This window comes from Octodon degus, unplaced genomic scaffold (genome assembly GCF_000260255.1).
Source record: "Octodon degus isolate 3935 unplaced genomic scaffold, OctDeg1.0 scaffold00251, whole genome shotgun sequence".
NCBI lineage: Eukaryota > Metazoa > Chordata > Mammalia > Rodentia > Octodontidae > Octodon > Octodon degus.
Window position 1 is genome coordinate 240,524 of NW_004524827.1, and position 16,874 is coordinate 257,397.

At 35.4% G+C, this 16,874-nt stretch overlaps 1 protein-coding gene and 1 pseudogene across 6 annotated transcripts in view; one reads left to right on the forward strand and one right to left on the reverse strand.

Annotated features, from left to right (window-relative positions):
* The window catches only part of Thoc2 (THO complex 2), a 143,152-nt gene that overhangs the window by 44,603 nt on the left and 81,675 nt on the right, over positions 1-16,874 (reverse strand). For all 6 annotated transcript variants that reach the window (XM_023706332.1, XM_023706333.1, XM_023706330.1 and 3 more), the window contains exons 12-13: positions 16,661-16,856; positions 36-77 (exon numbers count right to left, since the gene is read on the reverse strand). In XM_023706332.1, coding sequence (XP_023562100.1) covers positions 36-77; positions 16,661-16,856 — 238 coding nt within the window. The remainder of the gene's footprint in view (positions 1-35; positions 78-16,660; positions 16,857-16,874) is intronic.
* Positions 339-2,773, forward strand: LOC111813984 (annotated as a pseudogene).

The following is a 16,874-nucleotide window of genomic DNA, read 5'->3' on the forward strand; positions in this document are numbered from 1 at the left end:
AAACATTAGACACACTGGATTTTTTAGTCTCTTACCGTTTTCTCTTTATCTTCTTGTTTGCTTCCATCAGACTGAAACTAAAATTTACAAAAATAAAATGCAAAAAGATTAAAATTATGCTGTCACAATATAATTTATAATCAGAAAAAGATTAACTTACACATAAAGGTAGATTTTTTACACATGTATAGATTTTAAATATAATCCATAATAATTAACATTTTAAAATTTTATCTAGATTCCTAACCTCCAAATCATCTATGACATCCATGAATCTTGCATAAGCTTCATAAACTAATTAATTTCAATCTCCTTATCATAAACCAAAGATCCTAAAAATGATCTCAGTATTTAATACAGATAAACTGTGAGGGCCAGGGAGATAGCTCAGTAGTATAAGCACTTGCCTAGCAAGTGCAGGGTCTTGAGATCAATCCCTGCTTCCACAAAATAAATAAATAAACAAACAAACCACACATTTAGTTTATAATGCATTTTATTTTTTAATCTAGATTTTTCTCTATAGAATTAGTAAACTCAAACACTGAAGAAACAAACCAAAATTAAACAAATAATTTTTTTTAATTTTATTTGTGTGTGTGTGTGTGTGTGTGTGTGTGTGTGTGTGGCCAGCTCAGCCCACCAGGGGGCGGGGCTGGCTGGCATGTGGTGCTGGGGATTGAACCGTGGTCCCTGTGCTTTGTTAAGCTTATTCTAAGTAGGTGCTTCAGACCACTGAGCCATCTCACCAATCCTAACAAATAATTTTTTTAAGTAATACAGTTTATTCAAAAAAGTAAAGTGACCAAGAAAAACTGTCTCTCCAAGACTGAAAGAGGACAAAGGAAGACAAAAGTACATACTGGAAGAAGCAAGGCAGGTTATTCTGAGGAAAGCCACAACAGCCAAACACAAAGAAATCTAAATCTATGTTTTCATTTGTGACTACTGTCTGCTCCACTGTGCCTGCCGGATCCTTCCAGACTATCAACATACTCACAGAAACTAAACTTAAATTATTAGTAATATTGCTGGAAAAGAAGAAACCCGTGACTAACTTGGATTGATTTAAAAAAAAAAAAAACAGTAAAACAACTTATGATGTTATTTGTTCAAAACAAAGTAGTAGCAAAAGAAAAAAATCTTAAATGTTGTATTTCCATTTTCACTTGATTATAGGAATTTATAAATTTTTCTCCCTAATTTCTTTAATGACCTTCTGATCTTTTTATTTTATTGATACTGGGAATCAAACTTAGGACCTTGCAATTTTCAGGCAGATACTATGCCACTGAGCTATATTCCTGGCCCTCCTGATCTTTTTTATTTTATTTTATTTTTTATTTTAGGGAAGGGCCTATAGGGTGTTGAGGGTCTCACTAATACATTAGACTTGTAGTGACCCTCATGTTTACAGCCTCCCAAGAAGTGGGATTACAGGTGTACCACCACGCCCAGTCTCAATCACCATCTCAGCACACCCCAGGGGCATGGCCAGCACAGCAGGCTTGAGATCGAACCCCAACCCCCTGCGCTGCTTGCAGGAGCTTTAAGCCACTGAGCTATTTGGGGGGCCCTCACCTCCTGATCATTTTAAAGTTCAATCGTGATATGTTTGTGTAGTTTTTTTGCTATTGACTTTTAGTTTCTTTTCATTGTGATATGCAAAAATGCAAGAAATTATTTCTTTTGTTGTTGTTTGTATTTGTTTATGGAGTTTGAATGAAACCTCTCCAAGATGGTGGTAGCTGTGGCTGAGGAGGAAGGAAGATGTGGAATATTATTTTGTAAAATGGAAAGGATGGCCAGGTTCTACAAATACTTGGGAACCTTTGCAAAATCTCAAGTGTCCACTACTGCTTCAGCAATTCTTTAACGACAAGAATAATTATCTCAAGTAAAGAAAGGCAAAGCAGTAATTCCAAAAGACAATAACAAAACTTTGAAACCTGCTATTGCTCGATACATTGTAAAGAAAACTAAACAGAGGATAGCAATACAAAAGTGGCAAGGTGAACTTAACAGAAAATGAATCATAAAGGACTGATATGTGTTGAAAATATTGTTGACTTAGAGGTCCCACCTGCAGACTCCTACTACATTAATGAATACAAATCAGCACCTGGAATCAGCTTAGTCAATGAAGTGATCTTTGGTTGTTCCTGCACAGATTGCTTCTTTGAGAAATGTTGTCCTACTGAAGCTGGAGTTGTATTGGCTTACAATAAGAATCAACAAATTAACAACCCCCGTACTCCCATCTATGAATGCAATTCAAGATGTCAGCATGGGCCTGATTGCCCCAATAGTATTGTACAGGAAGGCACACAGTATTCACTTTGCATCTTTCAAACTGGCAAGGTCTGTGTAAAAGAATGAATTTCATCATGGAAAATGTTGGAGACGTAATCACAGTGAAGAAGCTGAAAAGTGGGGGCAGTTATATGAAAACAAAGGAATCACATATCTCTTTGATCTGGACTACGAATCCGATGAATTCACAATGGATGCAGCTCAATATGGAAATGTGTCTCACTCTGTGAATCATAGTTGTGACCCAAATCTTCAAGTGTTCAATGCTTTCATCGATAACCTTGATATTCATCTTCCCTGAACAGCATTATTTTCCACAAGAACTATATATGCTGGAGAGGAACTAACTTTTGATTACCATATGAAAGGTTGTGGACATCTTCGGACTCTGTTGACCACAGCCCTGCCACAAAGAGGCTCAGAACTGTGTGCAGTGACATGTAGAGGTTGCCTCAACTGACTGTTAGAGGAATACAGCTGGTGATAATGGTAGGTTGGTTTTCCCTAATGTTAACACTTGTAAAAGCATTGGACACTTCATATACGTTACTGTTGCAATTATGAAAACACAGGGTCAAAAACTGATGATAATAATAATAAAAGAAATTATAGATGAAGTAATCTATGAAAAGAAAAAAAAAAGAAAAGTAAACACAGGGTCATGTAGGCTAATCTGAAATGGACTTATTTGGTTAGATCCCAGGTGTGGAAAACTATTTCCAGATCAGCAGGCGCACACTTAAGAAGTCTGAGCACAGACGTGTGCCCCCTTCTGTGTTAGAAAAGTGTCAAACTGAAAAGGTAACAATTGCTGAGATGAAACGCTCATCTTCCCATATACTTTGACTCCAAAGACATAGTTAATTCAGTTTGGACAAATACAAGTTCTGGTTTTATTTCTGTACTGCCATCCCTATTAAATACTCACTGTTTTCACTTTTGAGACAAATAGGTGATGTTGAATTTATACTCCATTTTGTTCTACTTTTTCATTAAAACATCTTGATACAGAAAAAAAAACAAAGTAGTGATACTTATATGTATGTACATGAATAAAGGACTTAGTGTGCAGAAGTAAACAGGAGTCTTCAAGCACTGACACTTAAGGAGAATCTTGCTTTCTGAGGACAAAATTAAATTCAAGTGAAGAGGAAAAGCTAGTATGTAGCTAATATGATTATTTTCTTCATGGATCAGCATAACTGGCGTGTGTGTGTATATATGTGTTTTTATGCTTGAGTGCTTTAATGGGTGTCACCACTGAAAAGTTCAACTTCTCTGATGCATTTTTGGCTGACATTAATTTAAGGCCAATCATTCTGCCTTTATGAGAAAATGCATACAAATATACACTTTTTCTCCCCTAATTAACCAGTTTAGAAGTTATAGTTTATTTTCACAAACCCAGGTCAACCTGTCAGCAAATAAGGAACTAGGTTACAGGGAAGTAGCCTGGCAAAAACAGAGCTACAGTAGTTATTTTTATTTTTGTTTGGCATGGATGATTTGCAATGACAGTGGTATACTGGATATATAACAAGACACAGAAATGAAGGCATGCCATAACTGAGAAAACTTAAGTTTACAGTCAGTTATGTTAAAATTTAAGGCAGTTAAATTTCCCTTTGGCTGGCTCACTATGATTCAAACAAACCTACAAAGCTACAAAGAGTTTCCTTTGTAGAAGTAAAACATCATCTTAGTTACTAAGCTGGCCTAGTTCTCTTGCTAGATGCCTAATATGAGTTTCTAATGTTTATGCTTCAATTCTCTACATTTTATAAGAAAATTGAAACACAAATATGGGGCAAAACAGTCATTTAGAAGAACGGTTAAAAAAAAACTTTCTATCAAAGGTTAATTATAGCAGGGATAAAAAATAAATCAAGTAATACATATAAATAAAAGCAATTTTCTTTTTGGTGATAACAGAAATACAACCCACCCCCTTGATGCTTTCTCTTTTAGTTTACTTTACTTTTAAATTCAGAGTAATATAAGACTTTTCTTTCACACAATACAACCATAAAAGTTTTACTAAATGGCAGGCTGAAATGGAAAGAGAAATAGAAATAGAAGAGGACAAGAAACATTCATTAGGCATTGGGAATTCAAAGATGAGCATGACAACCTTCCTAGCTTTGAGGTGACACCAGTTGAAGATCAAAGTTGTAACTGCCAATGTATGGTTAGCAATTTAATTATTAAGTTTGAGTGAAACAGCACTCACAGCCATGTTCCAGTATCACTCCATAAAGACAGAGTAGCTGATGGGGCATACAACAGTACTAGGCAACAAAATAAGTAACACAGTAACCACATAAGTGACATCATAAGGAAGGCTTTGGAAAAGTTGTAGAATAAAAAGGGAGTTACAGCTAAAACTAGATAAATTACATTTTTATGCTAATGGCCTCTTCCTTAATACCTCTAATATATGAACATTTCAATGCTATTTAGGACTATACTTAATCCCCAAGAAGGAAAAAAATGAAAACACTTTTAAGATGTATGACTGGACTGGAACGTGAACCTGTAACCTATTGAAATTATGGCACAATTTTCACTGTTCTTACACTTCTTATTCCTATTATCCTTTATAAATCAACTAGGTGCCATGTACTAGGCTAAAAATTTTACTTTACATCTTAAATCTACTCTATGAAAACTTTTTACTAGAAATGATCCAAATGAGACTCATTAAAATAAATTATAAGCTGCAAAATATACTCCACTGGGGGGGGGGGTGTTGACAGAAGATTACTTAATCATTATTCAATGCTTTGGTTCTGATGTTTGTTTTTAATTTCTTTCATCTTCCAATGAGTAACTCTTAGGGCTTTTTATAAAATGCTTAGAACTATTCAACAGTGCTGTCATCATTTCTGAAAAGTTACTGATTGAAAAGGTATTATCTTTATACCATATTTCATTTACTTTAATAAAATCTATACTGTACTAAGAGGCTGACATTTAATAATTTGGTCACCTATGACAACTGTGCGGGTTCTTTTTCTTCCAGTGTAATTAATAGCACAACCTTTCAATATCAAGAGTCCTAGTTCAGACAATAAATTATATGGTCTACCTACAGCATAAGTAACATTCATGCTGCAATAAACAATCTGCAAGAGTGGCTTTAATATTAAAACATACTTCCAGACCCTGCTATACAGATGTACTCAATTTCACAGATTCACCAATCAGAAGTAACTACTTTGGTTAAAATACTAGTTGTGCTGTGCAAGTTCATTTTGTTTTACACAATGGTTCTAAAAAGCTGAGTAGGTACAAATACTTTCAGTGCCATTAATAAATATGTATGTGTGCTATTTTTAAGTGATTGTATTTATTTAAAAACCCCGCAAAATTGTCCTAACTTTGGGGCATATTAAAGTTTTCATATTTAATTTGTATAAAGTAACATGATCCTGTGTTTTGGTTTGGCTTCCCCCAAATCCTGAATTTATTCAATACAAATACTGTTTAGTTGGAAAGTTATCTTACGAATCACCACTAGAAAATTATCCCCATGGATAAATGCACTTCTATCCCACTGGAGAGTCTGAGTCTGTGTAGAAATGCATTGTAGGATTATTTCACCTGAGGAAATGGTAGTTTTATAGCAACTCTTGTCTTTCATTGGTTCAAAGTTGGGGGCAAGTCGAGTGTTACTTCCCTGGCAATTCAACAGTGGCTTGTATGACACAAGCCTAAAGACAAAAGACAGACAAGGTACCAGTAGTTGAAAAGTGATCTAGCACACCACTGAAATGTAAGGACCTGATAGTAAGGATGTAAGGATTCCTTACAGTTGGAATCTGACAGCGTCTGCTATGCCCTTGAATAAACAAATGTCCTAATCTCTAACCAGTAAATATCTTCATCAGCACTATCAAATGTTACTTCTCTTCTATACATTTTGAAGTTTCTTCCTAAAATTAACTTCTAGATCCATTTTCAGAAAACAAGGTATTGGTGAGCAGGGATGAGAACTGAATAAACTGTTTGCATCAGGCATTTGGTCCATATTTCAAAGTCTATTTTCTTACATAAAATACATTTCTAAAAATTATACACTATTTGTACACAGCCCACATTTGCTTATTAATATTTAGTTTTGTCACATCCTTGTATGTTTACCTCTATTCGCTACTAGGGAAAATGCTACAGTCTGATTTGTAATTATTTATTTAAGTATGACTGAACACCTTAGAGCTGTCATATGAACATATTCAGTAAAAGGTGATGTAAGTTCAAACCAATTATTATAGAAGGCAATGTAAGTGCAAATGTAATCCAATGGTTCTTCCTTTGTCAGGTTCATTAGAGAACAAGGTTGTTTATTTTTATTTTTATTTTATTTTTGGCGGAACCAGAGATTGAACTCAGGCCCTTGAGCTTGCCAGGGAAGCGCTTATTCCACTGAGCCATCTCCCCGGCCCGGTTGTTTATTTTTAGATTAAACTTGATCTCCAACCCTGGAGCTTCCTCATGTGACTTGCATAAGATCTCTTATATTAGCAAAATACATGACAGAGCTTCATGACTGTTGCTAGTGACAGGAATGTCTTCTCTATTTGGAAAATAAGAACTATAATAAAAGGTTTTAGGCCAAATAGCTCAGCAGATTAAGCCACCTGCAAGCAGGCTCTGGGGCCCAGGCTCAGGGTCCAGGGTTTTCATCCCTAGGCCTGCACAAGCTGGCCCCGCCTCCATGGCAGGCTGAGATGGCAACTGAGGTTGGGAATGGTGGCACTCGCCAGTAATCCCAATTCATGGGAGGCTGTAAACAGGAGAATCACTGAGTCTGATATAGTAGTGAGACCCTGAACACCCTGTAGACCCTACCTAAAAATAAATACACTTTAGATTTCTGTACGCTCTACTTGTCAATCAACTACAACACTCCAGCTTTTAACAAGGCCAACATAAGAAACAGCTATATAAAGAATAATCAAACAAATGAATTAAGATGGTAGAGTGAAGCACAAACATGGACTACCTTCTTTTTTAAAAAAAATTTCTAAAATTAAACACCAGCAACCAAGTAAGTAAAGAAAAGCCTATGTTATTAACTCTGGGAGGTGGTAGAACAGTCAAATGAGATTTTAGTACTACAGTGTCATATGCCTTGTGCCACAATACAATCTATAGTAGTATTGAGCAAGGAAGCAAAACAGATTCTTTGGCAACATGGCCTGCAAGGTATGTCAGTTAGCCTAAGGAAAAAGCCTGGTAAGGAAAAGCCAAGGAAGACTTTGGCAAAGGCAAAATCAGCTATCAAGCCTTGTTATCTTGGATGGCTAAAGCTCAAGGAGTCAAATACCCATTTGGCTGGATGTGTCTGGCATAGGATGGGCAAACAAATCTGAAGAGATCCTAGAACTGAGGCATTCTGAAGGGCTATATTTAGTCTCCACTTAGCTCATCCACGCTCCTATCCTATAATATTAAAAGGCTGAAAACAGAAATATTTAAAGGGTAGAGTTGAGGTTTAAGGAGAACTGATCATTAATATGATGGGAAGGATGTGAAGATTCACTTACACATCATCAGAAAAAATAAAAGGCTTGAACAGATATACCCACATTAAGGTAAAAAGAAATGCTGTGCCAACCATGAAAGGAAAGGGAAAGGGAAGGAGAAGGAGAAAGAGAAGAGGGGAGGGAAGAGGGACAGGGAAATGTAACACGATGAGATGGGACAAATGAACATAATCTAGAAGAAAATACAACACAGAATAGAGGTGCATACTCTTCAAGTAGCTATACTCAAAGTATTTAAAAGTAACTCAGTACAACAAGAAAAGCTTAAATGAGATTAACAGAATGAAATAGATTAAACAAAATAATAAAGCACTAACAGATAAAATACTGAGAAATTTCAAGAACTGAACAATTTAGAAGACCGATTATCAGTCAATTTCAAACACATTATATTGTATAAGCAGTACAGCATGATAGTTTTGACTTTAGTCATATCTGAAGCCAGAATGCACAGAATGAAATCATAGCTCTATCCCACAGTAGCTGTGAAACCTGTGACAAATTTCTTAAGCCTTAGGACAAAAATTTGATAAAGATTGAACTAAATTCATAATTCGTGTAAAGTACTTAGAATAGGGCCTATGTGCAGTAAGAGCTGAAATGAGATTAGCTGTCAAGATCATAAACAACTTAATCTATTAAATCAGTTGGATACAAAAAAACAACAGAATTGACTACGAATCTGTGATCTTTTAAGTATGTCATTGTTGACTTCCAATTTCTAAATCACTGTATAAGAAGTTTGGAAGCCTTCATTTCACTCCAAAAACAGGTAAAAAAAAAAACTAAACAAGCAGAAAAATAAACTCTTCCTAGATTTGTGAGAAAAGTGAAGGTACAAGATATACCACTACCACTGTAAAACTGGAGACAGGCACACACAGCAACCACTTAAGAAGCAGAAACTTCCCTGGGAACTACTGCCTAGGAAAACCTAAACCATTAAAGATCAATTGCAGGAGGCTCAGCATAGACATGTCGGAGAGTTAAAAATTCCAATGGGACTCAAGTCCTAAGTGGGCCATCACAAACACACTTCCGTGTTGTTTTTTCCCTCCAATCTGGTTCCCATAGTAAACACCAAAGGAAAAAAAAAGAATCCCTCATCTTTTCTTAGCAGAACAGGAAATGAAATCATTTAAAATACACCAGCACTGTGTTTTCAAGAGGACATTTAGGAGGAAGACTGAGAAGCACAGGTGACATACACAGGGAAGGGGTCAAAAAAAAATGGGACCTCATCACAACACAATAAAATGTTTCCCATCCTACCTACATCACTAAAGGCTCATTTTGTAATAGTTCCTTTTTCTCAATACTCATGATCAGCTACCAAGAAAAAAACTCAAGGGATACTAAAAGGAAAAAAAAAAGAAACCTAAACACCACAGTTTGAAAAGATGCACTGTGAACACAGTTTGAAGTACCATAGTCAGACTCAAATGTGGCACTAATGGTGAAATTATATGGCTAAGACTATAAAATAACTAAGATTAATACACTAAGTGTTCTAACACATAAAAATAGATGGCATGCAAAATCAAATCAGCAGTGCAAGCTGAGATGGAAATCCTAGGGGAAAAAAACAAAATAAAATACTACAGATCAAAAACACGGAAATGGAATGAATACTTTTGGTAGGCTTATTAGTAGAATGGACATAGGTAGATTTCTGAGTTTGAGATTATCTCAGTAGAAGCTTTCACAACTAAAAAAAATCAAAAAGAAAAAAAAAAGACTATAAAATCAGAAAGGAATATCGAAGAACTTTGGGACAACTATAAAAGGTATTACACAAACATAATGAGAAAACTTTATCAGAAGAGAACAGGGAAAAGCAGCAATACTTAAAGCAATAATGACTATGAATTTGCTCCAAATTAACATCAGATACTACACAAAGAAATTCACAAAACACCAAACAAGATGGATTAAAAAAAAAATCAAAGATTTTTTAAAAAATGATGAGGCCGGGGAGATGGCTCAATAGAGTAAGTGCTTCCCTGGCAAGCGCAAGGGTCTGAGTTCAATCCCTGGCTCCGCCAATTTAAAAAAAAAGAAGCAAAGAGAAACAAAAAATGTTTATACTTTAAAAAAAAAAGCAAAGACAGAACTACATCAGATTCCTCAGATACCATGTAAGCAAGAAAAAAATGGAGTACAATATTTAAACATGCTAAGAGGGAAAGAAACACCTACCTAGAATTCTAGACTCATAATTATCTATCAAAAATGAAAGAAAAAAGGCTTTCATAGATTAAAGAAAAGTTGGAAATTTGTTAGTTCTGCCTTGCAAGAAATGAAGTTCATTAGAAAGGGAAATGATACAAGTTAACACTCAGATCTATACACAAAAAGGGAACATGTAGGCCAGGCATAACCTATTCATAATTCCATCACTCCGTAGACTGAGGGAAGAGAATTGCTGTGAGTTTGAGGTCAGCCTGGGCTACAATGAGTTCAAGCCCAGGTTGAACGATACAGTGAAACATTGCCCCAAAGGAAAAAAAAATATGAAAAGATATAATAAAAAGGGCTGGGGATATAACTGAGTGGCATAAGTGCCTGCCAGGCAAGCGTAAGATCTCAACTTTAATCCCCAGTACCGCAAAAAAAAAAAAAAAATCTTGCCATTAACTGGACTAACAGGTAAGTTCTCAAAATAATAAAACCAACAATATATTTCAGTATATATGCACAGAAATTTAGAAATCTAACCATACACAACATTGTAGCAGGAGAGTCCTATGATATTTTTTCTTGTCTCGTTTTCATTTAGTACCTTTCTTTAAACAAACATTTACTTGAGAGTATAGTAGTAATTGATATGACATTTGTAATTGTTTATTTCTACTTTTGTTACTATTTTTTTCACATTCTGTATGGATTTAAAGTTTAGCATATCAACAATTGATGGAAAATATCTGTTCCATGTTATGTCTAAGGAGTTTGATATTCAGACAGATACTGATGTTAAGCTCAATAGTCTATGTTTTAGGGTGATAATATCATTAAGCTTCTCTTCTCTTCTCTTCTGGAGGGTTAACAACTTAAGTCTGCACACCAAAAATGTATAAGAAAAAGAAGGGCTACAAGTATAGCCAACATTTTGGCCCTAGCCCTTCAAAGGTCAGTGAGGACTCAGGACATAAGAGAACCTTTACTACAACATCCTAGAACTAAGTGGTGTCCCAAATTTTCTGATCAAGGAGATTATGGGGGCACAGAGGAAAGTGATTCACCATGTAGAATGTGCCTAAGGAGAAACCTGGAGAGAAAACATTCTCTCAGGCTTTCACAGAGAGTAAATTGGTCAAGCAATGGCCATGACTCATCCACGTGGCTGACATTGACAAAGGATCTACAAACTGTGGTACAAGGTTTCAGGATAAATCCTGAGGGGCGTTGGTTGACCTTGTCACATACAAAAGTTACATTTTTTGTTATATAGGTCTTGCTTTATCTTGGTCTTAACCATCCAGCAGAAAAGTATAAAACAAGGTATAAAAAGTAAAGCCACATTAATATGCCGAGTTGTAAAATGCTCAAATCAAAACTTCTGACATTGCTAGTCATGCAGATAACCCACTACTATTATAGACTACTGGACTATATTGTATTACTTTGCGGAATTTGTGTGCCTACAATATATGAATGGCAAAGGAATACCCATCTCTGACAAAAGTAAACACAAAAGGGGATATAAATGAAGGACCATTTGGTAGTGAAAAAAAGTGTGTGTGTGTGTGTGTGTGTGTGTATAACAGCATAGATATACAGCTACTTTCTCTTAGTTCAATGAGAAAAATGTTTGAATTAATAGTCTTTAAACAATATATCATGTCTGTATTTTGCACTATGAATTACTACAAAGACAACAATATGCAATGTATTAATTATTGTAACTATCCTACTAACTTGTTTTGAAACTGTCTCACTGCTACTTCTTTGGATACTTAAAGACAGGCAGCAATGACAAGAGTCAAGAGGAAAGAATGAAGATTACGCTACTGTTATAAAGTGCTCTAACTACCCATGAAGCAGCACAGAGTAAATATGGATTAATTATAAATGTGAATTGTAAACTATAGGACAACCATTTAAAAAATGAAAAAAAAAAACAATAAAGAAAATAAATGGAATTATTATGTAAGAAAAACAAATGGGAAAAAGTGGGGTATATAGATGAATGTCCATTTTGTATCTGTGTATTCAAAGTGGTTGGGATAGATATATAGTTACATTCTGTTAATGAATAGCATGATTTGTTCTAATGGTGTTTGTAAATAGGATCACAAGTCCGCATCTTGTACAGCAATTAACCACTAAGAAGAATATATGCAGTGTATTATTTGTTGAAAAATAAAAAAAAAGAAAAACAAATGGGAGTCATGTAAAATATTCTACTGAAACCAAAGAGAAAAAGTGTGGTAGACAAATACAGGAAGAAAAAGGACAGAAATAATAGAAAACAGGGGCCAGCCAAATAGCTCAGTGGATTAAAGCACCTGCAAGCAGGCCAGGGGCTGGAAGTTCCATCCTGGGGCATGCCCCACCCCCAGGGCATGCTGAGATGGCCACTGAGACTGGGCTTGGTGGCACCCGCCTGTAATCCTGGCCCTTGGGAGGCTGTAAACAGGCGGATCAATATGAGTCCAATCTAACAGTGAGACTCTGAACACCCTGTAGACCCTTCCCTAAAATATAGAAAAAAGAAAACAGTAATATGTTTGGTACATATTAATACAAAGATAGCATTAATTGCTTTGAACATCTATGGTCTAAGTGCAGCACTTAAAACACAGAAAGTGTAGATTAACAAAAACATCTCTACTCAAAAACATGTACACAAATGCAGATTTATGGCTGATAAAACTTGAAAGCAACCAAAATATTCTTTAATGAATGAATAATTAATCTGTGGTACATCCAAGTATATGATACTATTCAGCTATTCAGAAATGATGGGAAGGGGAGGAGAGGTTGAAAGGAGGGTAGAGGAATGGGGAAAACACCAGAAATGAGCTACCAAGACATGGAAGAAACAATGTGTACTACTTTATCAAATGAAAAATGCCAACTTGAAAAGGTTACTGAATGATCCTATTATGATATATATCTAATGCCTCCCCAAAGCCTAATGTGTTCACAGCTAGGCTTTTGACAGATAAATGAATCATAAGAGCTCTACAACTAAGTGTGATATTAAGAGGTAGGGCCTCGTGGGAAAAGGTGGGTCAGTTGGGGTGCAGCCTAGTATTGTGTATCTCTCCCAGCCTTTTTCCTTCTCTCTCAGCTTCCTGGCTACCATGACATGAGCAGCTGATCTTTAATATGTCCATCCACTATACCCTTCCTACACTGAACACAGCCAACTATAAGTGAAACGTGTATATGTTATGAGCCAAAATAAACTTCTCATTTAATCTGTAGATGTCACATATTTTGCCCCAGTGATGAAGAAAGTGACTAAGACAGATTCCAAATTCAATTCAAAAATCCATACATAATAGCCACAGATCTGCCAAAGGGCCTGGATTCAAACCCCAGTACTGCACCCCAACCCGAAAGCTTAATTAAAAATATATGATTTGAAACTAAGGTTACAGTAACCTTTTAAAGGAATTTTATAAATTTCTATTGAATTTTAAACTAGACTGACAAAAGTCTTATTTTAAACTCATAAACACAGATCAAAGAGTTTCTCATAGTAAAATATTTCTATAGGCAAAAAGGAAGCAAAATCCTAACTTAGATCACTGGAAAGATTCATTTTTCCTACCACCACCCTAGTAATAAGAAAAGTCAGATTTCTCTTCATTTATACTGGCTCTGACAGTACTTTTCTCATCTTCTAACTCTACAAGAATTGAATGAAACTGGGGTAGGAACTAGGCCTAAGTGGAACAAAACAGAGAGAAGAGGGCTACAATGGAGAAGCAGGAAGGGAAAGTATGTATTCTGCTCCAACAACTACGTGTCTTGGTAATAGTGTATATACCTATATATGTATACAATTTCCCTAAGTTAGGTGTTTAGTCTCCTACTTAAAAATTGATACCTGTATCCAAAGAATTGTAAAACAAGACCTCTGAATATTTTAAGATTTTCAACTCAAAAGAACATTAGGTAGGTGAAAATAAGATGAAAAATAAGCTGCTTACATAGTCTCAAAGTATCTCTCCACAAAATAGATATTAATAACAAAGAAAAAAAAATAACTCTAAAGTGAAAAAATCGGACACCATGACTTTAGCCAAGTGCTCAAAGTTAGTATCACTAGTAACAAACAAAAAAATTTAATGTGCTACACTGAAAAAGACATAGGCTGCCATTTTGTTCTTGAAGCTGGCACTTTTAATATGACTTATTCTTTTCAGACTATAATTATCAAGATGGTGAAACACTCATATTTTAGTAGTATAGCAATGTATTAAATAATAAATATGTACAGTAATATTTAAATACTTCATAGATTTCTTTAAAGTAACTATTCTTGGTGTAAATTTGTGAGCATTAAGAACAATTTACAAAAAAAAAAAAAAACAATTTACTAGCAAAATATTGAAAACCAAGTCAAATATTTCAGGTTTCAAGGGATTCATATACAACAAGAGCTGTTAGGTTTTCTAAAGTTACTATCTAAAATGAAAATCAAATGCACTAAATTAAATTTGTGTTTATAACAATTTCAAGATATTCTTTTGGGTATCTGGTTTTACAACTAAAAATAAATAGTAATAACAACAATATCATCATTATATTTGTGGTGGTACAGGGGATTTAACCCAGGTCTTTTGCAATAAGCTAAGTGAGGTTTTTTTTTTTCCTAGTTTTGGAATAAGGTGGTGGTTTTTTTTTTTTTGTTTTTGTTTTTTCTCTGAATGCCCTCAGGTTTTTTCTCTGAATGCCCTCAGGGGTGGTTTGGCTGGCTGGAGTGTTGTGGGGATCGAACTACAGCAACCTAAGGCTGACAGCTTTGTGGAAGCAGCCACTTAAACAACTGAGCTAAGGCCAGGCCCCCTATTTTCCTTGTTTTGAGGCAGGGTCTACGGTTGTCCAGACTAGTCTCAAATTTGCAATTCCCCCAACAGGCGCTAAAGCCACAGGGATTGTAGGTGTAGACCAGCCAGCAAGAAATTATGTATTCCTTTCAGCTTAAGGCCTTGGACTGAGCAAACATTTCTTTGTATAAAAAGAAAACTGTACAACAAAAATATTATTGAATTGGAATTAGTGAGAAAACTTTTTTTTCCTTCAAGAGACAGTTAAAATGAAAAGAAAAACCAGATTCAGAAAAACAACTTCAAAATCACACATCTGATAAAGGGCCTTATGCCTATACCATATAGAGAACATTTAAAACTCAATAATGAAAAAATCCAGTTTGAAAATGAGCAAGACATATGAAGAGCTACTTCACTAAAAATAATTACAAATGGCAAATAAACACATGAAAAGATGATCAATATGACTAGTTATCAGAGACCAAAAAAGCACAAAGGACACACAGTACAACAACAGACATAACTCAATAGAACACTATAAGAGAGTGAAAATACCAAGTGTGGTAAGGATATGGAACAACTGGAAATTTCATATGACTGCTCCTAAGAATGCAAAATGGCATCAACACTTTGGAACAGTTTGGCAATTTCATATTAAGTTAAAGACACATGTTACCTAGATGACCCAGCAATCCCACTCTTGAGGACATAAAAACATATGCCTCTCAAAAAACATGTGCAAGACATTCAAAGCAGATTTGTTTATAAGCCCCAATTAAAAACAACCTAAATGTACATCAGCTGATGAATAAACAAATGAATACTGGCACATCTATATAATGAAGTATTACTCAACAAAAAGAACTACTGACATATGCCATAATTCAAACGGACCTCAAAAGCATTAAAAAAGAAAAGAGTATATGTAGTTCCATTTACATGAAGTTAGAGAAAAAGCAACACTATGGTGACAGAAAGCCTGTCAGAACAAGGGAAGGAGGAAACTGACCATAAGGTGGCAAGAGGAACTAACTAGGTAATGAAAATAGTCCACTGAATATTTGTGGCAATTGTGGTGGTAGAATAGTATACACTTCTGTCAAAACTCATCAAATTAAACAATTAAGACTGGAGAAGTTTACCATACATAAATTATACCTCAGGCCTAACTTTAAAAATTAAAATAATAAGCACTGGCCAAATAGCTCAGCGGATTAAAGCACCTGCTTAGGCAGAAGCAGGGGCGAGAGGTTTGTTTCCCAGTCCTGCCGTGCAGACCCTGCCCAAGAGGCACACTGAGATGACAATTGAGACTGGGTATGGCGGTGTGCGCCTGTAATCCCAGCACTTGGGAGGCTATAAACAGGAGAATCACTCTGAGTCCGATCTACATAGTGAGACCCTGTAGACCCTGTACTAAATACATAAAAAGAAATTTAAATAAGCATAAATAACTAATGTCTAGAGTTACACCTTGAAGGAAGTACAAAGGGAGACTCTAGCTTCCTGGTACTGCAGTATGTCTTGGTATGGGTGGTACACAACTGAGTGTTCTGTGTGGGAAAGGTCACTGACTTGTACAATACAGTTTTTTTTTTGTGTGTGTGTGTGTGTGTGTGTGTTTACAATTTAGAATATATACAAATCATAATTTATATGGTTAGAAAATAATGAGCTCTATATAAACTTGACTCAAATTTCTTATTTCTAGAAATTCTGATAAATCTAAGTGTACTCAGAACTTTTCATTTTCAAATTTAGCTTTCTATTAGAAAGAAAAATTTTACTAACCTCCTTCATAAATGACTTGCCTATGCGCACCACTTTTGCAAATAAAATAGGATCATGAGAAAGGTGAGGACCAAGGTAACAGAACATATTGAATACATCTCTCCTCAAATCTTCAAAGCTCTCTGCTTGCTTTGGTGCTCTCTTGTTTTGCAAAGCACTAACAGGTGAACCTTTAGCACCTTTAGGAACGCCAACTCTATAAAAAGAAATAAAA